The sequence below is a fragment of the Orbicella franksi genome, chromosome 3 (genome assembly GCF_964199315.1).
Source record: "Orbicella franksi chromosome 3, jaOrbFran1.1, whole genome shotgun sequence".
In the NCBI taxonomy this organism is placed as follows: Eukaryota; Metazoa; Cnidaria; class Anthozoa; order Scleractinia; family Merulinidae; genus Orbicella; species Orbicella franksi.
Window position 1 is genome coordinate 31,525,186 of NC_138147.1, and position 23,610 is coordinate 31,548,795.

Here is a 23,610-nt window from a genome sequence, read left to right on the forward strand (position 1 = left end):
TACTCCGAAAGAAGAGGCAAAGATGGCGGATGTCGACCCTAAAAAGTTGTCCTGGTAAATTGCAAAGCTTAGGCGTGTAACAGTTTCGCTCTCAAAGTATCATACATCCAACACTTTTCAAAATGGTGCGGGTACTTCTTTTTCATTACTTCAAATCTCAGCGAGTCTTCTTCGATTCTTACCAACCAACTACGCTCGCTTCAACGAAGGACTATCTCTTCCTCTCGACTGGGGAAATGAAGGTCTTTGTCTACTCGCTGGAGCAGCCGAACTTTCCTCTTTTGTGCCAGTTTCCGACCATGTCAAAACCAGTCAGGCTGATGTGCAACGAGAAAGCAAAATGTGTCGTGACAATCGAGAGTTCAAGTAAGCGACGGAACTCAAGAGCGGGCAGTAAAGCAAAGGTTTGCAAAAATGCTCGTGCTTACTTCAACTGGTTTAAAGCTAATCCCGACGAGGCCGTGCGCACGTATGTGGCTGGACATTCCCGTTTTCAAAGGCAGGAAGCTGAAGTAAATTGTAGGGCTTTTCTGGCTTTGGAAATTCCAACTCAGTTTAATGTGAGCTCTATTAGTTGTTGTCCAACAAGTGGAAATATCGCCATGGCAAGCGAGAAAAAAGTAAGCGTGTTTAGGTGGAACGGTGATCTGTCATCTGATGTCTCCGAGACTAGCGCTGCATCACAAGACTTGGAACACTTCCTGGATATTGAGCCCAGTATGGTAGTCAAAGAGGTGGTACTGGCTGACTCATACCTGGCCTTCAGGTCTAATTTAGATGTCCAGATCCTCAAGTTTGTGTTTACATCTGAAGGAGAGTCCGCATCATCAAGCAGAAGTGGGAAAAGTACAAGTTCTGGTGTGGCTTTGCAAACTAGGTATTAAGTTGCATCACTGAAAAAACATCTGTGTACGTCTTTATATGACCTGATATACAAATGACCTGATATACATGCATCAGCTACTCTCTCCTCCACAGAGGTTCAAACATTCGTTATAGAAATCCGGTGTACATGGTGAGTGCAGCTTCGAAGTTGAATGGAGCAGACGGTGAATCTTGCTCCCGCACCTCCTGTCATTGCCCTCCACATAGTTCTGTGCCTGCACTCGCATTGTGTGGGGGATTCTCCCACCCAAAAAAATTCTTTGAACCTCTTTGGAGGAGAAAGCATCAGTTACCCTAGGATTCATATACTTCTTCAATTTATAATCACAATATGTACTAGATTTATGTAGCTAACTCTTCTCTCTTTTTTGATTCTCTGTCTTATTCTTATTCCTGGATATTTTTCCTGCCACAATCTAGGAATATGGAGCAGGTGTCTGTTCTGTGTATTTCAACAGGTAATTATAGTGAACAGAGGTCAATAAGCAAACTGGCGTCATCTGATACCTTTGTTTTGTTGCTAGATCAACAACTGGGAGGGCATTTGAATCCCAGCTACAATGTACAGAACAAGTTACTGGAGAACAAGAAAAGGATGACGACTGTGTTTTGTGGTCATTTGATGGCTGTTCACCCGTATCGAGTTTACCTCAACAACTCCCAGTGAAATCAGATGAAGAAGTCATGTTCCCAACCATTAGAAAAGAACAAGTGTTTAAAGATTTCTTACCCGATCCTAAGGAAGTACTGGGACCTGTATCAGAGGTACCTGGACACCCTGTCACGGTGGCATTTGGGGGACTGTATGGTATTGGTTTTGCTGTAGATGGATGCATGTTAAAAGTGAAAGGAGTCACCATGCTGTATCGCAGATTCAGAGTGGAGCAACTTAGCAATGATGGCAATGACTCGGCAACACTTCACACACTACAGCTTCTCCCAACTTACACACAAGGTAACAGAAAATTTCTGGATCTCTTTTGACTATGTCACATTGTCAAATGCTAGGAGAATGAATGCAAAAATTAATGTTAACATGAGGTATTAATTGTTTCACGACATTCACTTAATTGGTCGTTGGGTTTCTTGTCTTGATCCTGGCACTTGTTAACTTGAAATAATTTTTATATTGAGTATTGTAAGACATCAGGGGTAGTTGAAGGTGCAGTGTCCATTGTGGCAGAACACTTGGGTATGGAAATTTTCTAAGATCATAGACCTTCTACTAGTAAGTTATCATATTTTATATCTGTACATTGTTTTGGGAGAAGCAGTGACCAAAATGTTAGCACACTGAATTTCAGATTAAGCAGTCTCCAATCCAGCCCTGGCCAGGGTCATTGTGCTATGTTCTTGGGCAAGATGCCATTGTTCTCAGAATATCTCTCTCCACTCAGAGGAGATAAAGACTGGCCCAGTGTACCAATAGGCTCAAACGTAGACTTAAGTTTTCCCCCCTACCTATGATGGATTTTCATTGTAAACAGGTGCATGTAGGAATAATGTTGTGTTGTATCTTTGTAGGAATTCCTCATTTAAAGGAGAAGCAGCGATCTCCATTGGTTCCAAGAAATGTTTCTGATCCTACCCTATGTGGAATGAGTTGCCTCATCTCTGGTCCTAAAGAGGGTTATGTGTATGATGTATTTAGCACTTGCAAGCTCATTTCCTATTACAAGTACAGCTGTGATACGATCAGTGTTTCAACTTGCAATGGTCTTCTTCATGCGATAACCAGGCAAGGAATTGAGACTTATACCGTGCGCATGTACGCAGCTGCATCAGATTGGATCAGAAAGAATGCAGCTGTAGACATTCAGCTTGATGAACAATTGCTTGAGGAGCAGAACGTAACAGGCAGCCTTGCTGATCACGAGGAAAACCTTATTGAGGTGAAGAACAAGAAGGGAAAAGGTGAAAAAGATTTGGACATTGAGAATGCCAATGATTATTCAACCAGTTGTCATGCTGAAACTGAATCAATTCCAGATTCTGGCTCTGCAGGGAGTGCGCAGAGTGAAGAATCATCACTGACAGATGCGTTGAATCACAAAGAACAAGAAAATACAAAGCCAGAACCTCAAAATGACAGTAACACTTGTGCCGCAGAGAATGTGCCACATGCAACGTCCCCTACTGTTCATTCAAACAATGACCAATCAGCCTCTATGGTTATAGATTCTCCTGAAGGAAACACACTTCCATCTAGACCTGGAATCTCTGTGGACATTTTGTCAGGAAACAAGGACGTTGACTCATCATCCTCAGATGTCAAACTGACAGTTGATAACTCGGGAAGAACCCTAGTGAGATTTACTTCTGGAAGTAGATCAACACCTCCAGCTCTGTCCAATAAAGCAAGATTGTCTGACATTGAAGAAGTTCACGATCAAGGTGATGCCAGTGCAGAGTTAACTGGCAGTCTACTCACAAGAGCCTTTGCTATAAGCAATCCATTGAGTCGTAGCAGCGTTATCGGTGCTAAAGTAAGTGACGCAGTCTATCAAACTGCTGTTAGCAGACTTTCCAGTGATTGCGGATTGACGTTGCCTGTTTTTGATCTTGAAAGCTTGAGACAGGTAGGTTTAAATGATAGTCTCTGGAGTGCTAACTTTTTAAATCTGTAGTTGGTCAAATTTTCCATGTTGAAACAAGGCCGGATAGACAGGCTACTAACTTGGAATCAGATGGTAAATGAATAATTTGCATTCACCATTTTAAAAAAAAAATCTGATTTGATGAAGTGAAGGTAATGATTTTTCAATTAAATGATGTTAAAATAATTGTTGCCATTGCTGCTAAACTTGTAATTAAACACAATAATTATTATTACAACGATTATTGAGTTTAATCATAAACAACAACAACAACAACAACAACAATAACAACTTTATTCATGTTCCTAGCTAAAATAGCCAGGAGTGAAACCCTCTACTTATTGGGGACACCTAAAAGTTAAGATTAAGGTGTATTTACAGCATTAAAAGTTAAAATTAAGGATCTATTTACGACTGTAAAACATGAATTAGATAAAAAGTAGGGATCTATATACAACATTTGGATGAGCTAGGGCTAACATAATTATCACTAGCCTGTAAATTTGTAGAGGTATTTACATTCATAACACTTAAAAATCATAAAATTCAATTATTACATAAGGAGCAACAGTTTTGGCAGCCGTCAACCAGTAGCGGCTTTAGTTTACCTTTGACTTACATATGCGGTTTTTGAAAGTGTGAATGGACAGAAAAAAAAGCTGTATTTTCTTATGGCCAAGCTTACCTTACAATTTGTTGATGCACTTGTATGGCATAATGTAATTTCCTTTGTTTTCCATGCAGCGTTGTCCTCAACCATCTCTTGACATCTGTTTGATTGGCATGTACCCATTTGTTGGCTGTCAGTTTGTTTCTGCCAGTGAAGACAATGTTGTGTTGCTCACAAAAGCCTCACAAGAGACCTTGCAGAGGAGCAAGAGGTGATTTCAAAACACTTTCCATTTTAGGCTGATTGCAAAATGAGTATCAATGTTTTTTAAATTGTATCTTCTACAATGTTCATGTAAGTCATTTGAAAAGTGGAAGGTAGAGGGTCCAACATGAATTGAATACAGTTTTCTTAATTTACGTAAGGGCAACTACAGAGTGACTGATTCACCTATCTACTGATTGAAGACAAACTGGGTGCTTTCCATTATGCCAAAAAAAAAAAATTTGGTCAGAAGTCAAATGGAAAAGACCCATTTTGGTTCCTTCTAACTGGAATATTCGGGACCACCTCTGGAGGTGGTCCACTTTGACCAGTTGGACTGGTCTGACCAAAATTTACCATTCCATTTTGACAAAGAGGTCCACTGCTCTACTTCTTTACACCTGTGCTGGGAATTCAGAAAAGGGATTAAGAAATTGTAAGAGCCATTCCTCTTGGTTGGCCCGGTTTGATCGGAAAATGTCATTTCATTTACTTGGGTATTTCCACTGGTCTCTGACCAGTCAGTCTGGCATAATGGAAAGCACCCACTGATGGGCAGATGAATGGAGAGGGAGATGGACTTCCTACAGACTGAATGGTTGTAACTGTTGGATCAACAAATTTCATGTATAATAATATTAGCAACAGACTGATAGCAACCACTGACAGAAAGCATTATAGGGTGACAAGTTTCCCTGTACTTGGGACAATTTGGTAAAACATTATCAAATCCACATAATTTATGATTATCCAGAAACAAAAGAACTCAATGTTCAAACACTTTGTAGCAATAAATTCATTCTTATTTTTCAGTCTTTTCTCTTAGTTTTAAACATAGATCACTAAAACCTCAACACGATCAAGGAGAGAGTGCCAGTCCTGACTGGAGGGTGTTTGTCCTACAGAATATGGATGCCTCTCAGCTTTACAAAGCTGTGGTACGTTGTGCTTTGTTTTGTGCTGACTGCCATTAACCCATAACACATTAAAGTAGTTATGTTGGGAATCAGAACCTTGTTGTTAAAATACACCTAATGGTAGGGGGTCTTTAGTGACCAAGATCAAGCAGTCTCACTCACAGCCCTGGCCATGCAGGATCATTGTTTTGTTTTGCGTTCTTGGACAAAGATACACAGAGATACAAAGATACAATGTACATGTTTGAGGTACACTGTAGTTAGCTTTTCAACTGGGGCATTTTGGGTTAAATATTTTCTTAGCTGGTTTTCATGCAGTTCCTCTATCCTTGTTGAATTGGAATTTGGAGATGTTGGTTTTTAGTGGAGGGAGGAAAACTGGTCGGAGTAATGCGAGAACCAGCAACAAACTTAACCCGCATATTTCTTTGCAGATGCCATTAGCTAGTCGTTGTCAGAAGCATAATGCACAGGCATATCACCACCTCGTGTGTGAACAGCATTTTTTCCTGAGGACACTGTGCTTGGCGGATTCCACTGCTAAAGAGGACAAGAAAAGAAAGAAGCTGAAAAAGCTTCTCTGTGAGTCTGCAGCAAATTTGGCAGAGTTGTTTGCTAGGTCAGTATTAGATACAAAAAGCGTTTCTCTTATCGTAGAACTCTTATTCATGCATTTTCTATCAGAGTAAGTTTAGTGTAAGTCAACACACACAGGTCTACACAAGTTATGTACCCATTCCCCAAATGGTGGTTTTTGGACCAGATACAATTCTTTGCTATAATAGACGACTCTTTTAGGTGCTGAAGTTTAAAGATTCAGTGTTGAAGGGCGAGGCAAATGTTTTGCAGAATTCCTAGTGCTTACAAGGACAGCTTGGACTATTTTGCTCTCTCTGGACTCACTCTGCGAGACATTGTAGACAGGGCAAGTAAGTCTGGCCAGGCTGTTGGAGAGGGTGTCATCTACTACTTGGATGAAAAACTGCTGGGATCAGATGAATCAGTTAATGTGTCTGAGGTGGGGAATTTTGTTGTTCAGACACATTTAATGCACAATACAATTCTTTTTGTTTCAAATTGGGGCATAATTTTTGGACATACCTAGTTTATTTGTTTCCTCGATTATGAGAGATGCAGTGGCCTAACACATGTTACTTCACATTGAACATTCCATGTTCAAACCCTGTCTGGGGTCATTATGTTGTCGCTTTTTAGCAAGATACCTCACTTCAGGTACCCCTACCTACCCTGGTTCATTTATGTGTACTAGTGAATTTAATTCTGGGTGGTAGGGGTGTTGTCAGTAGTCCTGTGATGGACTGTTATCCCACCCAGGGGGGAGTACAAACACTTCTAATCAATTTAGTTCGTCAAGTTTTAACAAAAGTACTACAGGGCTACATAGAGGCAGTAGAGTAGAGTACAGGCAGAAAAACACTACTGAGAATTTCCAGACTTTTTTGGGACACATTTGACACTGCAAATTATATATTGTGGATCTTTATTTTTTGCAAGGAAGATAAAAGAATCTTTTAATTATCTTTATTTGAGTGTTGTGTTTTCTCCCAGCAGAATACAGCCAGGAAAATTTTCAAGCTTTATTCAAGAGGGAAACCAGGTCGAGTTGCAGAGATTATTCTCATGTCATCCCTCAGCGGGTTTTCATCAGGTTAGTGTAGTTAAATTGTCTAGTAAAAAGTACTCAACTTTCAATGTTTTTTCATAGATTGATCTTGCTCTCACTTTTTTGAAGAATTCAGAATTATTGGAGGACTGAATTATTTCCTCGTGTAGAACATTTGTACTACTCTAGGATGTATTCCTAGTCCACCGCAGTTTAACCCCCACAGTTTGTCTGGTTGTCTTGGCAGAACTGTGAAGGAATATACATGTAAGAACAAAGTGGCTTGTTCAGGAACACAACAAAATTACCCCAGTCAGCACTTGAATCCAGACGGCTTCATCCAAAATTCAATAAATTTGCTAACACTTAGGCTATAGCATCTCACAAAAGAATTCCATGTGTTAGTGCTATAGAAATACAGTCAAACCTCTATTGTCCATACCTCGATTATCCGGTGGCCTCATGGTGGCGCGGTGGCCTCATGGTTAGTGTGCTCGTCTCCGGATCGAGTGGTCCGGGTTCGAGCCCTGGCCGGGGACATTGTGTTGTGTTCTTGGGCAAGACACTTTACTCTCACAGTGCCTCTCTCCACCCAGGTGTATAAATGGGTACCGGCAAACTTAATGCTGGGGGTAACCCTGCGATGGACTAGCATCCCATCCAGGGGGGAGTAGAAATACTCCTAGTCGCTTCATGCTACAGAAACCGGAATAAGCTCCGGCCTGATGGGCCACTTGGCTCGTATGCAGACTTTACCGATTATCCGGATTTCTTGATTATCCGGACTTTTTTTCTAGTCCCAATTTTGTCATGAATATTTATTAGTCATGATCAAGATCCATAGCAATATTCTTTTTAGAACGAGAGCATTGAAAAGTGCAGTCAAAAGCCAGTTTGTTTTGCTTTTAAAGAGCAAAAGCAGCGCTTGCCCGTGTCGTAACTAGTGAAGAACACTCGAATGAGTTCTGATTGGCTCAGAGTTGAGTGGTTCAAGATGTACAGTAGACCATATTGTTTTCCAAACGATTTGTAAAAGTGTTGTTTCACGATTAAATGCTGCTTTATTTAAACAGTTTTGTTCTTCATTAATATTCATATTTTCGATTATCCGGACCCTTGATTATCCAGACTATTTCATATAGTCCCAATGAGTCCGGATAATCAAGGTTACACTGTACATCTTATACATTGTATCATGACCAATTTGTTGTCTTTTAGACACAGCATTAGTTGCCCTGGAAGAGCTGAAGAAGACTCGGAAAGCAGAAGGTGCTTTATACAGGTTAGTCTTTTAACCACCTTCAGGTTGCTACTGCTTATTTTACACTTACATGTAAGACTGAGATGAAGCTTGTTCTTGTGTAATCAGAATTGAGTTTTTTTTTCTGTTTAAATCTCAGAGTTTTACCAAAGTATGAATGTTTAGTGATGCAGTGCTCATCACACTCAGTAAGCAATGAAACTTGCTGGTAGTTATTTCAAGAAATATTTTATATTTATTTGATATTATTAATGTTTTATTTTGCACCTTATTGTGTTTTAGTCTGTCGCCACTGGATAACCTTGTGCGAGCAGTGTTGTATCTTCATCAGTGTGAACTTGATTATGCCCAATCAGCCCTGTTCTCCATCCCTAAGGTCGGTGTAAAATATAGATTACAATGTTTAGAGAGGAACCACATATTAAGCTGTAGCTGGTTTTCATGAAGGCCCTCTTTCCTGGTCGAATTGGATTTGGAATGTTAGTTTAAACCACAGTAACTGGGAAAATTCTAGAGTTTCCATAGAATTGAGCTACATCACGACTTGTGCATCTTGAAAAGTTTAGGCTAAATTTTTCAAGTTCGTCATTTATAATCCGTGTCAATCTTTTCCATCCTTTATCATCCTTGTTCCTTTATGGTTTATTAGTATCTCTTGAGGTAATTTTGTGGATGGCCAAAATAATTCAAAAACGGTGACTGAGCTCTTTTATTATCAAATTTCTTTTACTGCTTCAGTCTTGAATTATAACTGCTTTTCTCTCTTGAATTTGGAATTGGATATTACAAATTAAAATGTTTCAGTTAAGTGTGTATTTACTATTGCTTTTATTTAAAACAGAAAAAGCTTGTTGAAGTTTTGACTGCTCATTATTACTTGCTACATGAAGATGGTACTCGCTTCACCCCTCTTGCACAGGTAATAAACCTATTCATTCAATAAAATTCATATCAGCTATTGGAGACTTAGTATTGACCATTATGCGTTTTGTGAGTCCATTATTGTTTTTCTTCACATAATAGCAAGGTTTCTATTGTTTTCCAATACTGCACAGCTGGCAAACTGGGTCTTAAATGAAATCAAGGGAAGCTAATAATTATATTTATAACGAGATATAAATAGTATATTATATTATTTTGATTTTTAAATTCTTAATTAAATTATTTATCTTTGGGATTAACTCGTTTGTTCAAGAGGAAACTTCAAATTGAATGTGCCATTTATGTGGTCAACAAAACAGAAAGTCGTAAATCTTATAACAATATTATATGGAGATATCAAGTAAATAAAGGGTTAAGCCTTCTGGGTGATGTCTTTGCTTTTTTTTTTTTTTTTTTTTTTTTTTTTTTTTTACAGCTTTTAAGAAAACACCGACCTAAGGTTTTACTGGAGGTTCTCCTTACTCTTCATGATAATAAATCCTTGTCTGTGGAGACACTACTCACTCTGCTGGGGGTAAAGTGCAAAGATTGTGTTGCTGCTTTTTCAGTATTTCTTGTGTATGTGACATTTGAATTTAGGAAATAACAAAATATCACTTTTTTGTGAATATTATTTGTCAGGCTAGTAAACCGGATGCAAGCCACAATGATGTCACCATTGGATTCATGGAGGCTGTACTTAATGGTTTGTGTGTAAATTAAAGTTCTATTACACAGTTTAACTCTCTACTTCATTGAAATATGATGTTAAAAAAAAGAAAACAATCATAGTAATAGGACTCAGTAGACAACAATCAAGGCAAAATATACTGGGCAAGTGATTTCAAAATGTCCGTTATGCATATGAGCAAAAACGAATCTCTGCTGAAAATTACCACACAAGTGTAGCCTTTACACCTTTCTGCACACATTGCGTACCTATAGCAAGGGACTCATTCAGGTACATCATCCAAATTACAAGGGATTTTTGAAGTTGCTCTTGCACCAGTTGTTCTTATCCTTAAGAAGGTGCCTCCCCTCGGAAAGCACTTCTCCTCTCAGGCAAAATTTAAACATAAGAGATGGGAAGTGGCGGGGGTGATGGGAAATCCCGAGAGAGCAAGACCCATCGAATTTTGAAGCTCTGTTATTTCAAATTATTACATAACTGTATAATAATCCAGCGTTATTTTACCGTTTTTCGGTTTCAGATAAAAACAGACTTGACGCATTTGATGTAACAGTGGTAAGCTATTTACAAATTTTCCGCTGTGATTGTAATTACTAGTTCTTTTGGCTGTGAGCAGTTCCTTCTCACATCTTAAAGGAGCTCAGTCACGGTTTGCGCATATTGAAAAGTGTAGCCTCAATTTTTCAAATTCGTCGTTTGTAATCCTTGTTAATCTTCTCCATCCTTAGCCATCCTTGTTCCTTTATGGTTTATCATTATCTCTTTGGTGCTTTTCTATCTTATTAAACTGTTATTTTCAGGTTTTCCTGCCATTTAAAGGTAATTTTGTATGTGGCCAAAATAACTCAAAATACCGTGACTGAGCTTCTTTAAAACTGTTAGCGCTCTCCATTGGACAAAAAAAAAACTGTAGTTTTAATTTCTGAAATTTCCTAGGGTGAATGCTGAAACGACAATTTTTTCAGTCGACTATACCGAGATGAAAAATGTCGAAATTTCGATAAAAAAGGATCACCATGCGAGGTACATGTAAACGCAGACATTTGAAAATTCCAGTAGATTCTTTTTTCCTGAATTTTCGGTTCAGTGCGTCGCGTTTCAGAATAAAACAGTTTTAGAACTTTCTTGACAGTTTCCCAGGAAATTTAGAAACAACTTGCTGCCGTTTCGAAATTCCCGAACCCTTTGGTCGAATGGAAAGCTTCGTACACCTCATGAGTAGTGGGAAATTAAGAGACTTGCTCATGTTTCATCACTTAAATGGGAGAAAGTTAAAGAGTTTATCCTTTAACTTGCAATATCAACTAATTGGTATAATATACATTTGGCTGTAGATTCCACTCTGTGGGATATATCTGGAAAGAATTGGAAACACTCGAGGAAAGCGTCAGACTTCAGCATCTCATCAACACGTTGTAAGTTTACTGTGTTCAAATGGACATGTTAGGCTATGATGTTAAACTCATAACGGTGTTTTACGATTAAAAGAGGAGAAAGGAGGATTGTGGCTCAGGGTTGTAAGTTAGAGGGGGAGTAGAAGGGGACAGCGACACTACACCCCTACCTGGGGGAGGTTGGGGATGCTCTTCGTCTCACTTATGGGTGTAAATCGAGGGTTATTCAAATCTCCGTCGACATCCCCGACCTTTTCACATGTGAGTTGTCCCCCTCCCCCCGAACTTCTAGCTTGGTGAGTGACTTAATGCGTTAAACCCTCAGTTTATCTTCCACTCCATTGTGGTAGCTAAAAGGCTTTCTCAAGTTCTCTTTAAGTTGAAAGAGCGATATTTACCCTATTGCATAAAGTAGTCGTGATTCTGGAAGGGCAATATTTCGCGATTTTCCTTAGTAGTTTTTGGAATCAAGTTTATTAATTTTGTTTAATGAGCTTTATCGGGACTATTATGTATACGTAATTTGGGCCAAACATTCTGAACGAGAGAAGCTCTTTGAAGTGAAAGAAAAACAAAAAGATTTTGTTATTTTGAAGCCATAAGAGAGTACTGCTGCATCTGAGTGAAATGAGCTCAGTTTTCTTTTATTAAAACGTTTCTTTCGATGTAACTTGACATGTATTGGTATTGACTTAAACCTTCTTCCAAGTTTTGTGGCACCTTTGTCGCGCAAAAATGTTAAGATGCGTAAAGGAGACAACGATAGGCACACTACAGTGACACTTTGACCCTTGTTGTTAAGCCTAAAGGGGAAGGACATTTTGGAGCGCGTCATCCGTGGTTGAACGAGCTGTCACCTTTCCAAGGTTGGTCAAGTCTGATTTGATTTTCATTGTAAACAAAAAGGATTATTGTTTGTTGCCAGAAATCCTTCGTGCATCGGTATTATTTCTTTGACTACACTCAGCATATGATGCTGTTCTTGGCTAACTCATTTAAATTTATGTCTGAACTGTTCGATCTTGTTTAGAGGTAGACGTGTTACCGTCCTTTCTGGATCTTCTCGGGGCTTAAATAGTCCACGGTACTCATTTATACACCTGGGTGGAGAGAGGGACTATGCGGGAAAAGTGTCTTGCTCAAGAACACGACAAAATGACCCCGGCCAGAGCTTGAACAGCAGGTCTCAATATATGAACCATTATAACACCATGCTTTCCAAAGAAATACAGTTTCACCTTGACGTAACTAATGACGAAAGGAGTCAGACTTGCAAACTGTCTGCATTCTTATTTCCAGGGTCCTTGCCGCTCCCTGGGGTACCAGGCTGCCCTCTCTATAAGCCAGCCCCTCCCCAGTGCTCCCCGCAGCTATCTAAGTCCTCTTCACTATTCTCCGGTCCATCCCGACGTACTGCTGCCAAGGTTCCTTATCTTGCAACTCAACGTAGTGTAGACACGCTAGCGTGCCTTACGGAGTGTAGCTGTTGTTGCTGTAATGAGGATCTCATGAAACTTCAGGTGAGTTGCTTGTATTCGAGTCAACTCAGTTTCACATGCCGTAAAATTCCGATAAAAAGATTGCCTGTTCAACGTATATTTGTCCGAAAGACTTTTGGTGACTTTCCGAGATGGGCCTTATTATCGGAAGAAATTTTGTGTTTCTAAAGGTGTGTTTGGGCTAACATTTAGACAGGAATTTAAAAACATTACGATGCATTCAAGATTGCCGCATGGTAGAACGCTACAAGCATGACGAAGAAAAAGAAAAGAAAACAAGCTCTACAGTCGTTGAATGAACATTGCAAGTCTCTGAGCTGATGTAACGACATCAAATTCAGATCGGAAGAAACTATAAATCTCTCTGTAAGTGATGAATTTAAATTTGACTTCGTGGGCTTAAATTCTGGAAGGGGATAGGTGTTGAGGAGGGATTGTGGGCCTGCTATTTTACGAACAAGCTGAGTGTTTTCATAGATTGATTGAGTCTTAAGCAGTTCTTTATTGACTGAGATACAAATGTTTCACGTTTTCTTCAGGCGCTGCTGTGTTCCAAGTTTGTCAGCAGTGAGTTGTGTAACTTTGTCTTGAGCAAAATTGAAGGCCAAAAGGTGAAAGAAAGAACGTCTTTACTGCTTCTCTGTTTGCCTCATGTTAACAGACATACTGAGGTAGGAGCGGTAATTCTCTTAAGAGTTCATTATACATTACGCACTTATACTATCATTTGTGAGCGCTGCACAGTATACCCGTAATTTAGTCGCAATGTATACAGGCGAAGCTACTCCTGTTCGTTTTCTTTTTTTCCCTTCCTCAACCAAGTATCGCGGATTGTGAGAACAAATTGAAAAACCTTGACTCCCGCGTTTTAGTCTTTTTTTTTCATCCTAGACATCGTTAGTAATCCGCCTCCCTTCCTCACGGGTTCCTGTCATTTTTCGAGTATTTAAATTTTTTCTACAAAATCACACCGTTATTATCGAGTTTCCTGTAATGTAATGTAGGAGGTGTTTTTACACTTTTGTAAAACCATCATGTCGTTAAAAGTCTATTCGAAGAAATTTTCATGTTAGAGCGGTTTTCAATTGACTGTCTTAAATCCAAAACCGAAGTGATCTCTATAGCGGGCTTAGCCAATCACAAAGGACATAGACAATATAGTGAACCAATCACAACTCGACGTAATCACATGTAGCTGACGTGAAGCGCGGGAAAACGTATACGGAGTCCTGATTGGTTTTGGTTTTACTTCTGATTGGATGAAAAAGTGGCGCGAGTTTTTTTAAGTCAATCGTGTAGCGTAGTAATGCAAAACCAATTACTTTTCGACACTCAAGTGAAAACCACTCGAAGTCCTTAAGAGTTATTTCTTAGCGTACGCGAGTTATCTCCCTCGGTTATTTTGTGCCGTGTTGCAGGCCATTGCTGTTATGCTAGATGAGTTCCCCTTGATAACTTTACCTTATGCAGAGCACTATTTTGGTCAGGATATCGAAAAGGTGAGATACTGCTGCTAAACTTGAACAATGCCAATTTCTCAGTGTTCCAGTTTACCACTTATGATTTTATAGAGCAAGATAAAAATAATCTAGAATCAGCTGTCTTGTAAAAGAAGTTTACATGTAAAATTGGAATTATATGAGCCATAACAGTTAAAATCTCGAGAGTGTTTTTGTCTATTTTTATATAAACCATCTCTGAACAATCTTTCCTTTGGTTGAGATGTTTTAAGTGTAATTATCAGGTCCTCTCTACTACAACCAAAAACTGACGTTTTAAAAACGTAAACTTATCCAAACTCGCTGCGGTCGTGCATTCGCACAGGTTAACATATGGGTGAGATTCTTTAAGAAAATCCAAGATTGGATTCTTAAATTCGAAAACGGATTTTGCGTTTCTTTGATAAACAGATTAATTCAAGATCTCTCGGATCATGGTGCGTCAAAGGAACCGAAGAATGCACTCCTGCCAAGGATTCTTAGGTTTCTTTGACGCACCATGAACCGAGAGATCTTGGATTAATCTGTTTAGCAAATAAACGCAAAATCCGTTTTCGGATTTAAGAATACAATCTTGGATTTTCTTAAAGAAACGCACCCATAATGTAATAAAATTACCAGCAATTATCCATAGATTCATTCGTGAGCGTGGCAAAAAGACCTTTTTTTTGGTCTGTAATTATTGTTTTCGTTTAATTAGTGGTCGCGTCTTGTCCAAACCTTACTTGACTTGTGCAAAGAAGATACAAACAGTGACGACTCAGAGTTCAAGCGGGAGACCATTGTGGTAGTCTTAAAAGGTACTTTTTACAAGCTGCTTAAAGTAATGTCTCTATGAAATAGTGTAAATTGAAATACAGCAGTTTTCTCCAAGCCTGCGTGCTTATGTTTAGCCGAGGGAGCATGCGCGAACGGCTAAGCACCAGACTTTTAGCTACTTCCCCCGGCCGGATCGCACGTATGACTTAAAGGCCAGCCTGCTCGCAGGCTCGTTTCTCCCATTCCCCCTCTGTTCGCACGCAGTGCACACATGTTGCTTGGGTGACCGATCCCAAATATTCTGTATGCATGTTGTCTTAATTTGAAATAACTTGAGTGAGTGTTACAAAGGCCCAATCTACGTTCTCTTTTCATTTCTATACAGGGACTCTTAACCAGCTGTCCAGAATAGTGACTCCCAGCGAGTTTCTAGCTTTGTTGCCAAGCGATGGATGTCTTGGGTTCTTTTTGCCGTATCTTCAACACTGCTACAGCCGGTGTGCGTCGGATTCGGTCAGCGAGAGACTTGTGGCAGGAACGCGGCCACTGGCAACCTGAAAAACGTGAAATACAGGTTTAAGCGTTTGTTGGGACAAGTGCGGTGCTCTCAGGGAAGACATAATTGTGGGCAAGGTTCTGAATTCTATTCAGAGTTGAGTCATGGTTTGGCGGCGTCATAAAATTCTTCCATAGCATGATACAAATTGAAAATTTTTTTTTTTTGATTTAAGGTAAATTCAAATTTATATGTCAAAATATCAGAGGGAGGTTTGACCTGTGATAAATTATTTACAAGAGAAACGAGTTGCATTGCATTTGTAAATACAACAAGGGTATTTTAAATTAAGAGAAAAGAGAAATTGTTCAGAAAAAGAAACTTATAAGGAAGCTCAAAACCGCGCAGTGAAATTTAAACTGTATTATCTTGACTTATACAAAAGCAAGTACTTGTGAAATGTTCGTGGCTAGTCTGACGCGGTGTTTCGTCTCGGCCAAGAGACTCTTAAGAGACCTTTAGAATTCAAAGGCAAACTTGTTGAGCATCACGCCCAAAGTCCCGTTCGCAAATTCTTGATGTTGACAGTCTGGCCCTCTATCGCAGAAGGATTCCCAACCGTACGTTCACGAGTTAAATTTATACAAAAGCAAACAGTTGTCAAATACTTGTGAAATGTTCGTGGCTAGTCTGACGCGGCGTTTCGTCTCGGCCAAGAGACTCTTCAGAGACCTTTAGAATTCAAAGGCAAAGTCGTTGAGCATCACGCCCAAAGTCCCGTTCGCAAATTCTTGAATTGATAGAAAAGAGTTCTATGAAATAGCATTAGGAAACTAGCAGTAATAGAATAAAATCAATCAATCAATGTACCTACTGGCAAAACCAGAATTAGCAACTGTTCTCTGTTGCTGTTTGTAAAATGTTAACCGTGGCAACAGTTAAATTTTGTAAGGTTTTCCATTTAATTTGATTAATATATTTGTTGACTTTTGAAGTAACGAGAAATAATTTCATCCCTACTTGTTGAGCGTTTTCCCTGCAAAAGGTTCCAAAATTAATATTTTCCTTAAAAATCCTGAAAATCGTTCAGTTGTCAGTGTATAGCTCACCGATACTTTTACAGAGATTATGAAATGGAATGGGAAACAAATGTATTTTTATTTCAGATTGAAACGGAAAGACGATCAAAAATGGAATCTCGCATTACACAAGTTATTACAGCAAAAGTAGCAACAAAATATAGAACAAGAACTTTTATTGTCACTGCCTGTAGGTATTAAAATGCTATTTACAAAATCAATTACGTACTAATGAGCTAGATTAACTTGTGGGAATATTTTGTTAACTTCGTAAACAAGAAAATCTTGACATAGGAATGAAAAAACGTTGATTGTCTAGTCTTTATGGTACAGTTTCCCGAGTCCATTTTTTTCCCGATACAAAGACATTTTTTGTAGTATAACATCGGACAAAAGATCGTTTGCCTTCAAAACATGTCGAAAAAAAATCAACCAAATCTCGTTACAAGTGAATTATGTTTTCCGAAAATCCACGAAATTTCACCTTAATTATACTCTATCCAGTACATTTAACGTTAGTAGCATGAAATCCACCGCATTGAAGAGAGTTAATCCGACGTAATCCTCTATGTAGGCCTTATTCCAAAGGTAACCTTGTCGAGTTAGACAAGTTTTTCCGCGGATATTACCACGCGCGTTGCGTGCATGTTTTTCGTGGAAGATGAGAATGCGTGTAAAACCCCTTGAGCTGTCCAAGTGAGCAAAATTCTCGTCACAGGATTGGCTATTTCTAGGACCTCCTGGGATTTTCGAAACCGTGTGTGATCTAAAAGTAACTTAAGAGGGGTTCCCTTGGGAATAAGACCTACGTGGAGGATTATCTCTCTTACTCTTCATACCCTCTTGAAAACATATTTAGCAAATATATATTAAATAATAATAACAATAATAGTGAGATAAATTATCGAATTTTAAGGAGCATTACCTGTATTAAATAGCCCAGTTTTTTATCACAGTTCTGTCTAGTATGATTATTTTAAAATTTTAGTTCCCTGAGCTAGGCACGACTTTATCTTCTTTTATCCAGGATCGATAGCTTTATTCGCGTTACTTACGTCAAGTGAAATGTTAGTGTCAAAAATGTGGTGTTACATCAAGATGATATACTGATCCTTTTACTGATTTACAGTCGAACCTCCACTAACGATTACCTCTCGGCAACGGCCACTTTCATACAGTCCATACATTCACTCTTATTTTAACTTCTACAGCGGCCACCTCTCCACAACAGCAAGGAGTTTACGAAACCACGACGGCAACGGCAACGGGAACGTCACTGAACAAAAGAATTAATAAGCAGTACAATGGCTGTGCACGTGCGTTATAATTCTTGGTACATTTCTCGCCGTCCGCTGCAAGACAACAAGGTTAAATGACCAAATTTTGCGTTGTCTGGAGAACGTGAACCACGACGGCTAATTTTTTAAACTTTTCTTTCGCTGTGTTCCGGATTTTGTTTTGCGATAGTTTTGACAGTGATAAACAAAGTAAATGACTTTAGAGTATCGCGAGATTCGCAGGTAAAATATGAATTCATTTTTTAATCAATGTTGTACTCCGCGTCGCCGTCGTGGTTTCGTCAACTCCCTAGTATCGGCAACTAAATTCCAAAATTACCTCTCGACAACGGCCAGTTAATCAACGACTGACGACCGTTGTATACAAAACCCCTTTTTTATTGTAAAAGGTCACCACATTTGATCTGAACCACGCGTCGTTGGTCTCTGTTTCTGTTTGGCTGATGTACAGTTTTGTTTACGTATTCATGTGCTTAAAATAAGTATTTTATTTTGGAAACAATGTTGTACTGCCTCCCCATAACGGCCACCTCTTTACAACGGCCACTTCCCTCGGTTTCCAAGGTGGCCGTTGTGGACAGGTTCGACTGTATTTATTTCATTGTCCCAGATCACTATAAATGTCGTTAAACAACAGTTGAGGAAATTTGGTGTTATGTTAAAATGTCTACTCGATGATTTTCTCTCTTCTCGCTACTTGTCTGCTTGAGAAAGCATTGATACTGTAGGGAAAACTTCGATGTTTACCTACGACTGGGAACGAATTAGTGGCAAAACCTGTCAGATATGCAGGGATTCAACGAACGAAATTCTGTTCTTTCAGGATTAGCAGCAAAAAAAATTGATCTATAGATTTCGAAATCTTCACAAAAGACACTTTCTAGCATCGATTTTACAAGGCCGTCGTCAGTGCGAATCTTTCTTTCGTGATTGACTGGCTAAACAATGATTGACTGGCTAAACAATGATTGACACACACAGGCTAGAAGGTAGACCACTCAATTGATTATGTGCACGTCTGTGACTGCAAATGTCCATAATGCGCAGTAAAGCTGTGATATTTGTGTGGAATTACAAACTTTTTGGGCTGTTTTTTTTTTTACACGTTCCACAGCCAACAGTCATGTCAAATAAATTACACAGCTCTGCCAGCTCGTCCCTTATCTTTAAATATCTGTTACTACAGCTTACTCTGCGATTAAGTTTTGTTTTTAACAAAGCCATGCAAACGAGGCGTAAGGGTCAACACTTCCGCCTCGTCTGCATGTCAAACCGCAGGTAACTGCTTAACAGTTACTGCTGCTTGGGTGACCCGTCCTTCAATCATTCCCACTCTGTAGTTCCTGGAGGCTTTGAAGTCAAATCGTACAAAACTCGCGATATGCCTTGAACCTCTTTCAAAGATGCAACCATCTCAGTCAAAACCTGAAAAATACCAAACGAAAATGAAATGTAGGTCAGGACCCAACAGTAATTCAGTTCTCGATGTACGCAAATTGCGAATAGTACGAGACAATTCTTTTTTATTCTTTTTCGTATCTTCGCATCTTTTGAGTGGTTTTCGCAGAACTTTGTCAAATAGTTTTGGTCTCCATGGCCGACCACAGTCTAGAGAGTTCCCAAATACGTGTCGCAAAACTAAAACAAGAAATCAATCTGACCAATCACAAAGAACACAGACAATCCAGCGAACCAATCAAAAACTTGAAGCAAACACGCGTCCGGCACCAAACGCGGGAAAAAAGTGCACGAGCGAGCGAAACCAAAGCCATTTTAAATTTCTCAGAAAACCACTAAAGGCTAAGAAAGACCTGACACCACTCGATAGTGTTTGGACTAAATTACAGACACGTAAAACACTCATTAAGATTTAACAGCACTTTACCTCGATAGGTATTTGTTTTCCCGGTGTAGCAGGAATTCCAGTCATGAAGTCACTGGTGATAAACGTTCTGATCACAACTGACCGCTGGCACGATGGAATGTGGTCAATAGGATCTCGGTCGAAGTGGATTGGTATTAAAACAATGGGCATCTGGCTGAGTTTGGCCACTACACCTGAAGCAAAAACAGTATGATACAATGTTAACGTGGTTACCACAGACATTAATTTTCAAAATTCCCTGACTTTTCCCTGATAAACACAAAATTTTACTAACCAAATAACTTCAAAATGTCAGATAGTAGCCTACGGAAACCGTCCCCACACGAAGAGTTTTCTCCACACTCTGGCCGCGCCCACAACTGGAGCGAGAGCAAAAGAAATTGACGAAGCAGGGGGTGGTAGGGCGTCGATTTTTTTCAGATAGTGGCCCGTACGCTTACTCCATATCAGCATTGTCTTACCGTGTTTGTGAATAACAGAGTACGCCACGTGATCTGCCTGTCTCAAAGTGCTTATTACTCCATGTGACAAAAACGTGGGAGTGATATCTTGTATCTGGAACTTGATTCTCTTACCGAACGTGTAGCAAACTCTGAAAGAACAAGAAACACCAATATGATTACAGTGCTTATACAGATTAGGTCCCTTCCGTTTGGGAGCCCCATCAGATAATTAATGACGGCCTCATACGCGCTCCCGTAACCCTTGCAGCTTGTAGTGTCTGTTTATGTGTAAGAATATGGCCCTCGCAGGAGAGTTAGTTACTATCCACCTGACCCGTCTTTTACCGTGCGCTCATATATGGAGGATGACTTTTCTACCAAGAAAACCGTTTCTCCATATCAACATTCCTTCATACGGCGTTTTCTAAAAACTAACTAGGCGACCAAAACCTTCCTGTGTAATGGTTGGTTTAGAAGCATACATGGGGTCGGAACGAACACTGGAAACATTGGATATCCCCCCAAAATGCTGATTTTAACAGAAGGTGTTGTTACCTGTTGATGTTATGACACACTTTGGGAATCAGTTTCGCGAGAAACATAAGCGATTTCCAGTCGGGTGAATCGTTACTTGATAGAGCGACAACATAACTGTATGTCCGTCCGTCTCCCTGGACACCCACTGACTTGATTGGAAGGAGAGTGGCGCCAATTTTGTATTTTGATGTTATCTGTTGCAGAGTTTCTCTGTCGTCGTCTGTTGTACTGAGTTTGACTCGACTGAACAGCGAATGTGGCTACACAGTGAACAAAGAGATGCAGTGTTATATTTAAACTGTAAATTCAAGTTAGCAAATTCCTGGTTTTTCTTTGAAGTTCATGAAAAAAAGCCACGAACAGCGATTGCAAAGGACCTCTCTTCAAGTGTGACAGAATTTTTCTTTCCTGTTAGCATGTGCAAGATTACCAATTTATACATGTACAACTGCTAAGATGGTTTGTGACAACAACAAGAAATTGCTTTTTTTCGAAACATCTCTTATGTTGTCCTTTGATTATGAGATAAATAACGTTTGCATTTAAAACTGTCCCCCTCCTCCTAAACCACGTCCGCACTTCGTTAACTTATTTACCGAGAAACAGATAAATTTCAGCCAAATAACTTACTTTTTTAACCGCAGTAACAAAGTCCACGATCTGTCCAAGAATGATATTTGTCTCAGCAAAATCACTTCCTTGATAAGGCTCATCGCCACAAATGATGCGAATAGCAAGACCGGGACCTGTGGCCAAAACAGTTTGCTGTCATGTGTACAATATTTCCGGTTCCCGTGGCATGAAGAGACTAGGATGGTCAAGGATTGCTCTCCCAGGTTAGTCCACACCCACTCACCCCCCCCCCCCCCAAAAAAAAACCTTAAAACACATTTTGTACAGTTGTTCTCCAGTAAGTATCCTTCCCAAGAACACAACATAACAATCCTAGCTTGGGGTAGAACCCAGACCACTCACTCTGGAGTCCTGTGCACTAATGACTAAGCCAATGCACCACCATTTGCAAATTGAAACAATTGTGAATTTTTTGATGCAGTGTATACAAGCAGTAATCTTGCCGACACATTGGTTATCAGTTCCTTGCCCAGTTGATAAACACTTCCAGTAAAACATGAACCAATAAATATCTAGAGTATAACTATGAAAGAAACCTACCAGGGAATGGATGTCTGTGAACAATGTCTGCTGGTAAACCCAGTTCTTTTCCAAGAGCTCTGACTTCATCTTTGTGAAAATCTGCTAATGGTTCAATAACTCTTCCCTTGAGAAATAAAAAAAATGTAAAAATTACAGGCGTAGGCAACAGACATTAAATATATCTACACCAACAACACATCAGATGGACAAATACTGCAAATATTCGTGTATCTGCAAATATGTTGACTATTGTGATCCTCACTTGTGCTCTTAAAGCTCGCACAAAATCAGTGTCATTGTGGTGTGTCTTGATGGCCTCTGCCTTGTTGCTTGCTAATGATGAAGCGCTTTCAATTAGATCAGGTCGAAGGGTGCCTACAAATGAATAAAATATCATCAGAAAACAACAATAATTAAAACAGCTTAAGGATCAAGTAAAAATTATTTGATACCCTGAAATAAAGCCCTTTCACAGCATCACAGCAAAACATGACATGACACAGTATAACAGATAACTCAACATAACAAAAATATGTGATATGACATGGCAACATAACCTATGACATAACATAGCCTGCTTTTATATGAAATGATATAATATGAGGTGATGTAATGTGATATGACATGATGTGATGTGACGTGACATTACGTGATGTGATGTGATGACAGGAAATGAAATGACAGTGGCACTTCTGGTGATCACCAGGTCAGTTGAACGGATCATTTCTGGTGAGTTCATAAAAGCTTAGTACCTTGTGCCAGGTATGTGTTGCTCTCATCAAGATGCAACTCCTTGCAAACTTCGTTAGCAACCTGCAATCACATGCACAACACAAATATTAATTTAAAACTTTCCTACATATATTTTAATAGAATCCAATTACTGGCTACGAAAACAAGAACAGAAAATAATTGCCACATCATACAAATCTGACCTTGATGAAAGTGTCTCCTATAATCCTTCTCTTTTCTTCAGGGTCAGCTGTCACATTTAAGGTTTTAGTGACTTGTTTCTTCACAGCTGATTGGTCTTTTCTACCAGATATTACAGTCGTACTGTTGTAAAACCGTAATGCAGCATTTACAACTGTTGATGAAACAAAAATGTAGAAAGTCTAAGTTTGGGGTGACATCAGTTGATTAGATTATAACATTTTCTATTTTGGCTGTCTTCTAAAATATTCAGAATAGGAAAATTTAGCAGTGTGACTTTTACACTTGGATGCCATTCAGAGAATAAAAATGAGGAGGGCCTATACTTCTGTGAAATTACGTAATTCGAATACACTTCCCGTAACATAAGCACCATGTGAACTATTGCACCCTCTGATCTTTTGAATGAAGTTCCCACCATTTTGTTTGATATATGTATTTAGCCTCTTGTTCTCACTATTTCAACTTCCAACTAATTAACCTCAAAATATGGTGTTGCATAAGATCACACATTACCACAGTTTGGGAAACCAATCTTTGTTTAATTTATGTGTTCAAATGATATGTCCATGGATGTAAGGCAACACAAAAGCACAGCAATGTTTCTGTGACATTGCCTGGTGTTCATAAAGTAATGATCACCCCCAGTTACCTTTCAATCTAAGTCCTAATCTTTTGAGAGACTCCTCCACTTCTCGACTTTCACTCTTTCTCATGAACCCATTATCAACATGCACAGCCACAACTTGTTCATGAGGAAGGGCCTGAAAATAAACAAGATTCTAAGACCACTATGATTGGTGGAGAGCCATGCTTTAACCATGATAGCCAACAGAAATATAACAATTTCAGCATCTATTTTT

At 39.3% G+C, this 23,610-nt stretch overlaps 2 protein-coding genes across 2 annotated transcripts in view; one reads left to right on the forward strand and one right to left on the reverse strand.

The window, feature by feature from the left end:
• Positions 1-16,296, forward strand: LOC145482028 (uncharacterized). Its single transcript, XM_081460608.1, has 22 exons — positions 1-877; positions 1,410-1,840; positions 2,410-3,464; positions 4,227-4,363; positions 5,183-5,294; positions 5,708-5,892; positions 6,123-6,291; positions 6,846-6,942; positions 8,116-8,179; positions 8,441-8,534; positions 9,000-9,077; positions 9,516-9,614; positions 9,722-9,785; positions 10,291-10,325; positions 11,105-11,185; positions 11,967-12,030; positions 12,464-12,684; positions 13,203-13,334; positions 14,082-14,162; positions 14,863-14,962; positions 15,307-15,865; positions 16,228-16,296. Exons 1-21 carry the CDS (start codon positions 123-125, stop codon positions 15,477-15,479), a joined length of 4,227 nt encoding a protein of 1,408 aa, XP_081316734.1. The 5' UTR covers positions 1-122; the 3' UTR covers positions 15,480-15,865; positions 16,228-16,296.
• The window catches only part of LOC145482029 (GMP synthase [glutamine-hydrolyzing]-like), a 12,602-nt gene continuing 4,855 nt past the window's right edge, over positions 15,864-23,610 (reverse strand). Inside the window, exons 9-18 of the mRNA XM_081460609.1 lie at positions 23,400-23,511; positions 22,750-22,901; positions 22,567-22,627; positions 22,077-22,189; positions 21,833-21,938; positions 21,290-21,405; positions 20,678-20,919; positions 20,141-20,271; positions 19,680-19,852; positions 15,864-19,219 (exon numbers count right to left, since the gene is read on the reverse strand). Coding sequence (XP_081316735.1) covers positions 19,118-19,219; positions 19,680-19,852; positions 20,141-20,271; positions 20,678-20,919; positions 21,290-21,405; positions 21,833-21,938; positions 22,077-22,189; positions 22,567-22,627; positions 22,750-22,901; positions 23,400-23,511 — 1,308 coding nt within the window. The 3' untranslated portion in view covers positions 15,864-19,117. The remainder of the gene's footprint in view (positions 19,220-19,679; positions 19,853-20,140; positions 20,272-20,677; positions 20,920-21,289; positions 21,406-21,832; positions 21,939-22,076; positions 22,190-22,566; positions 22,628-22,749; positions 22,902-23,399; positions 23,512-23,610) is intronic.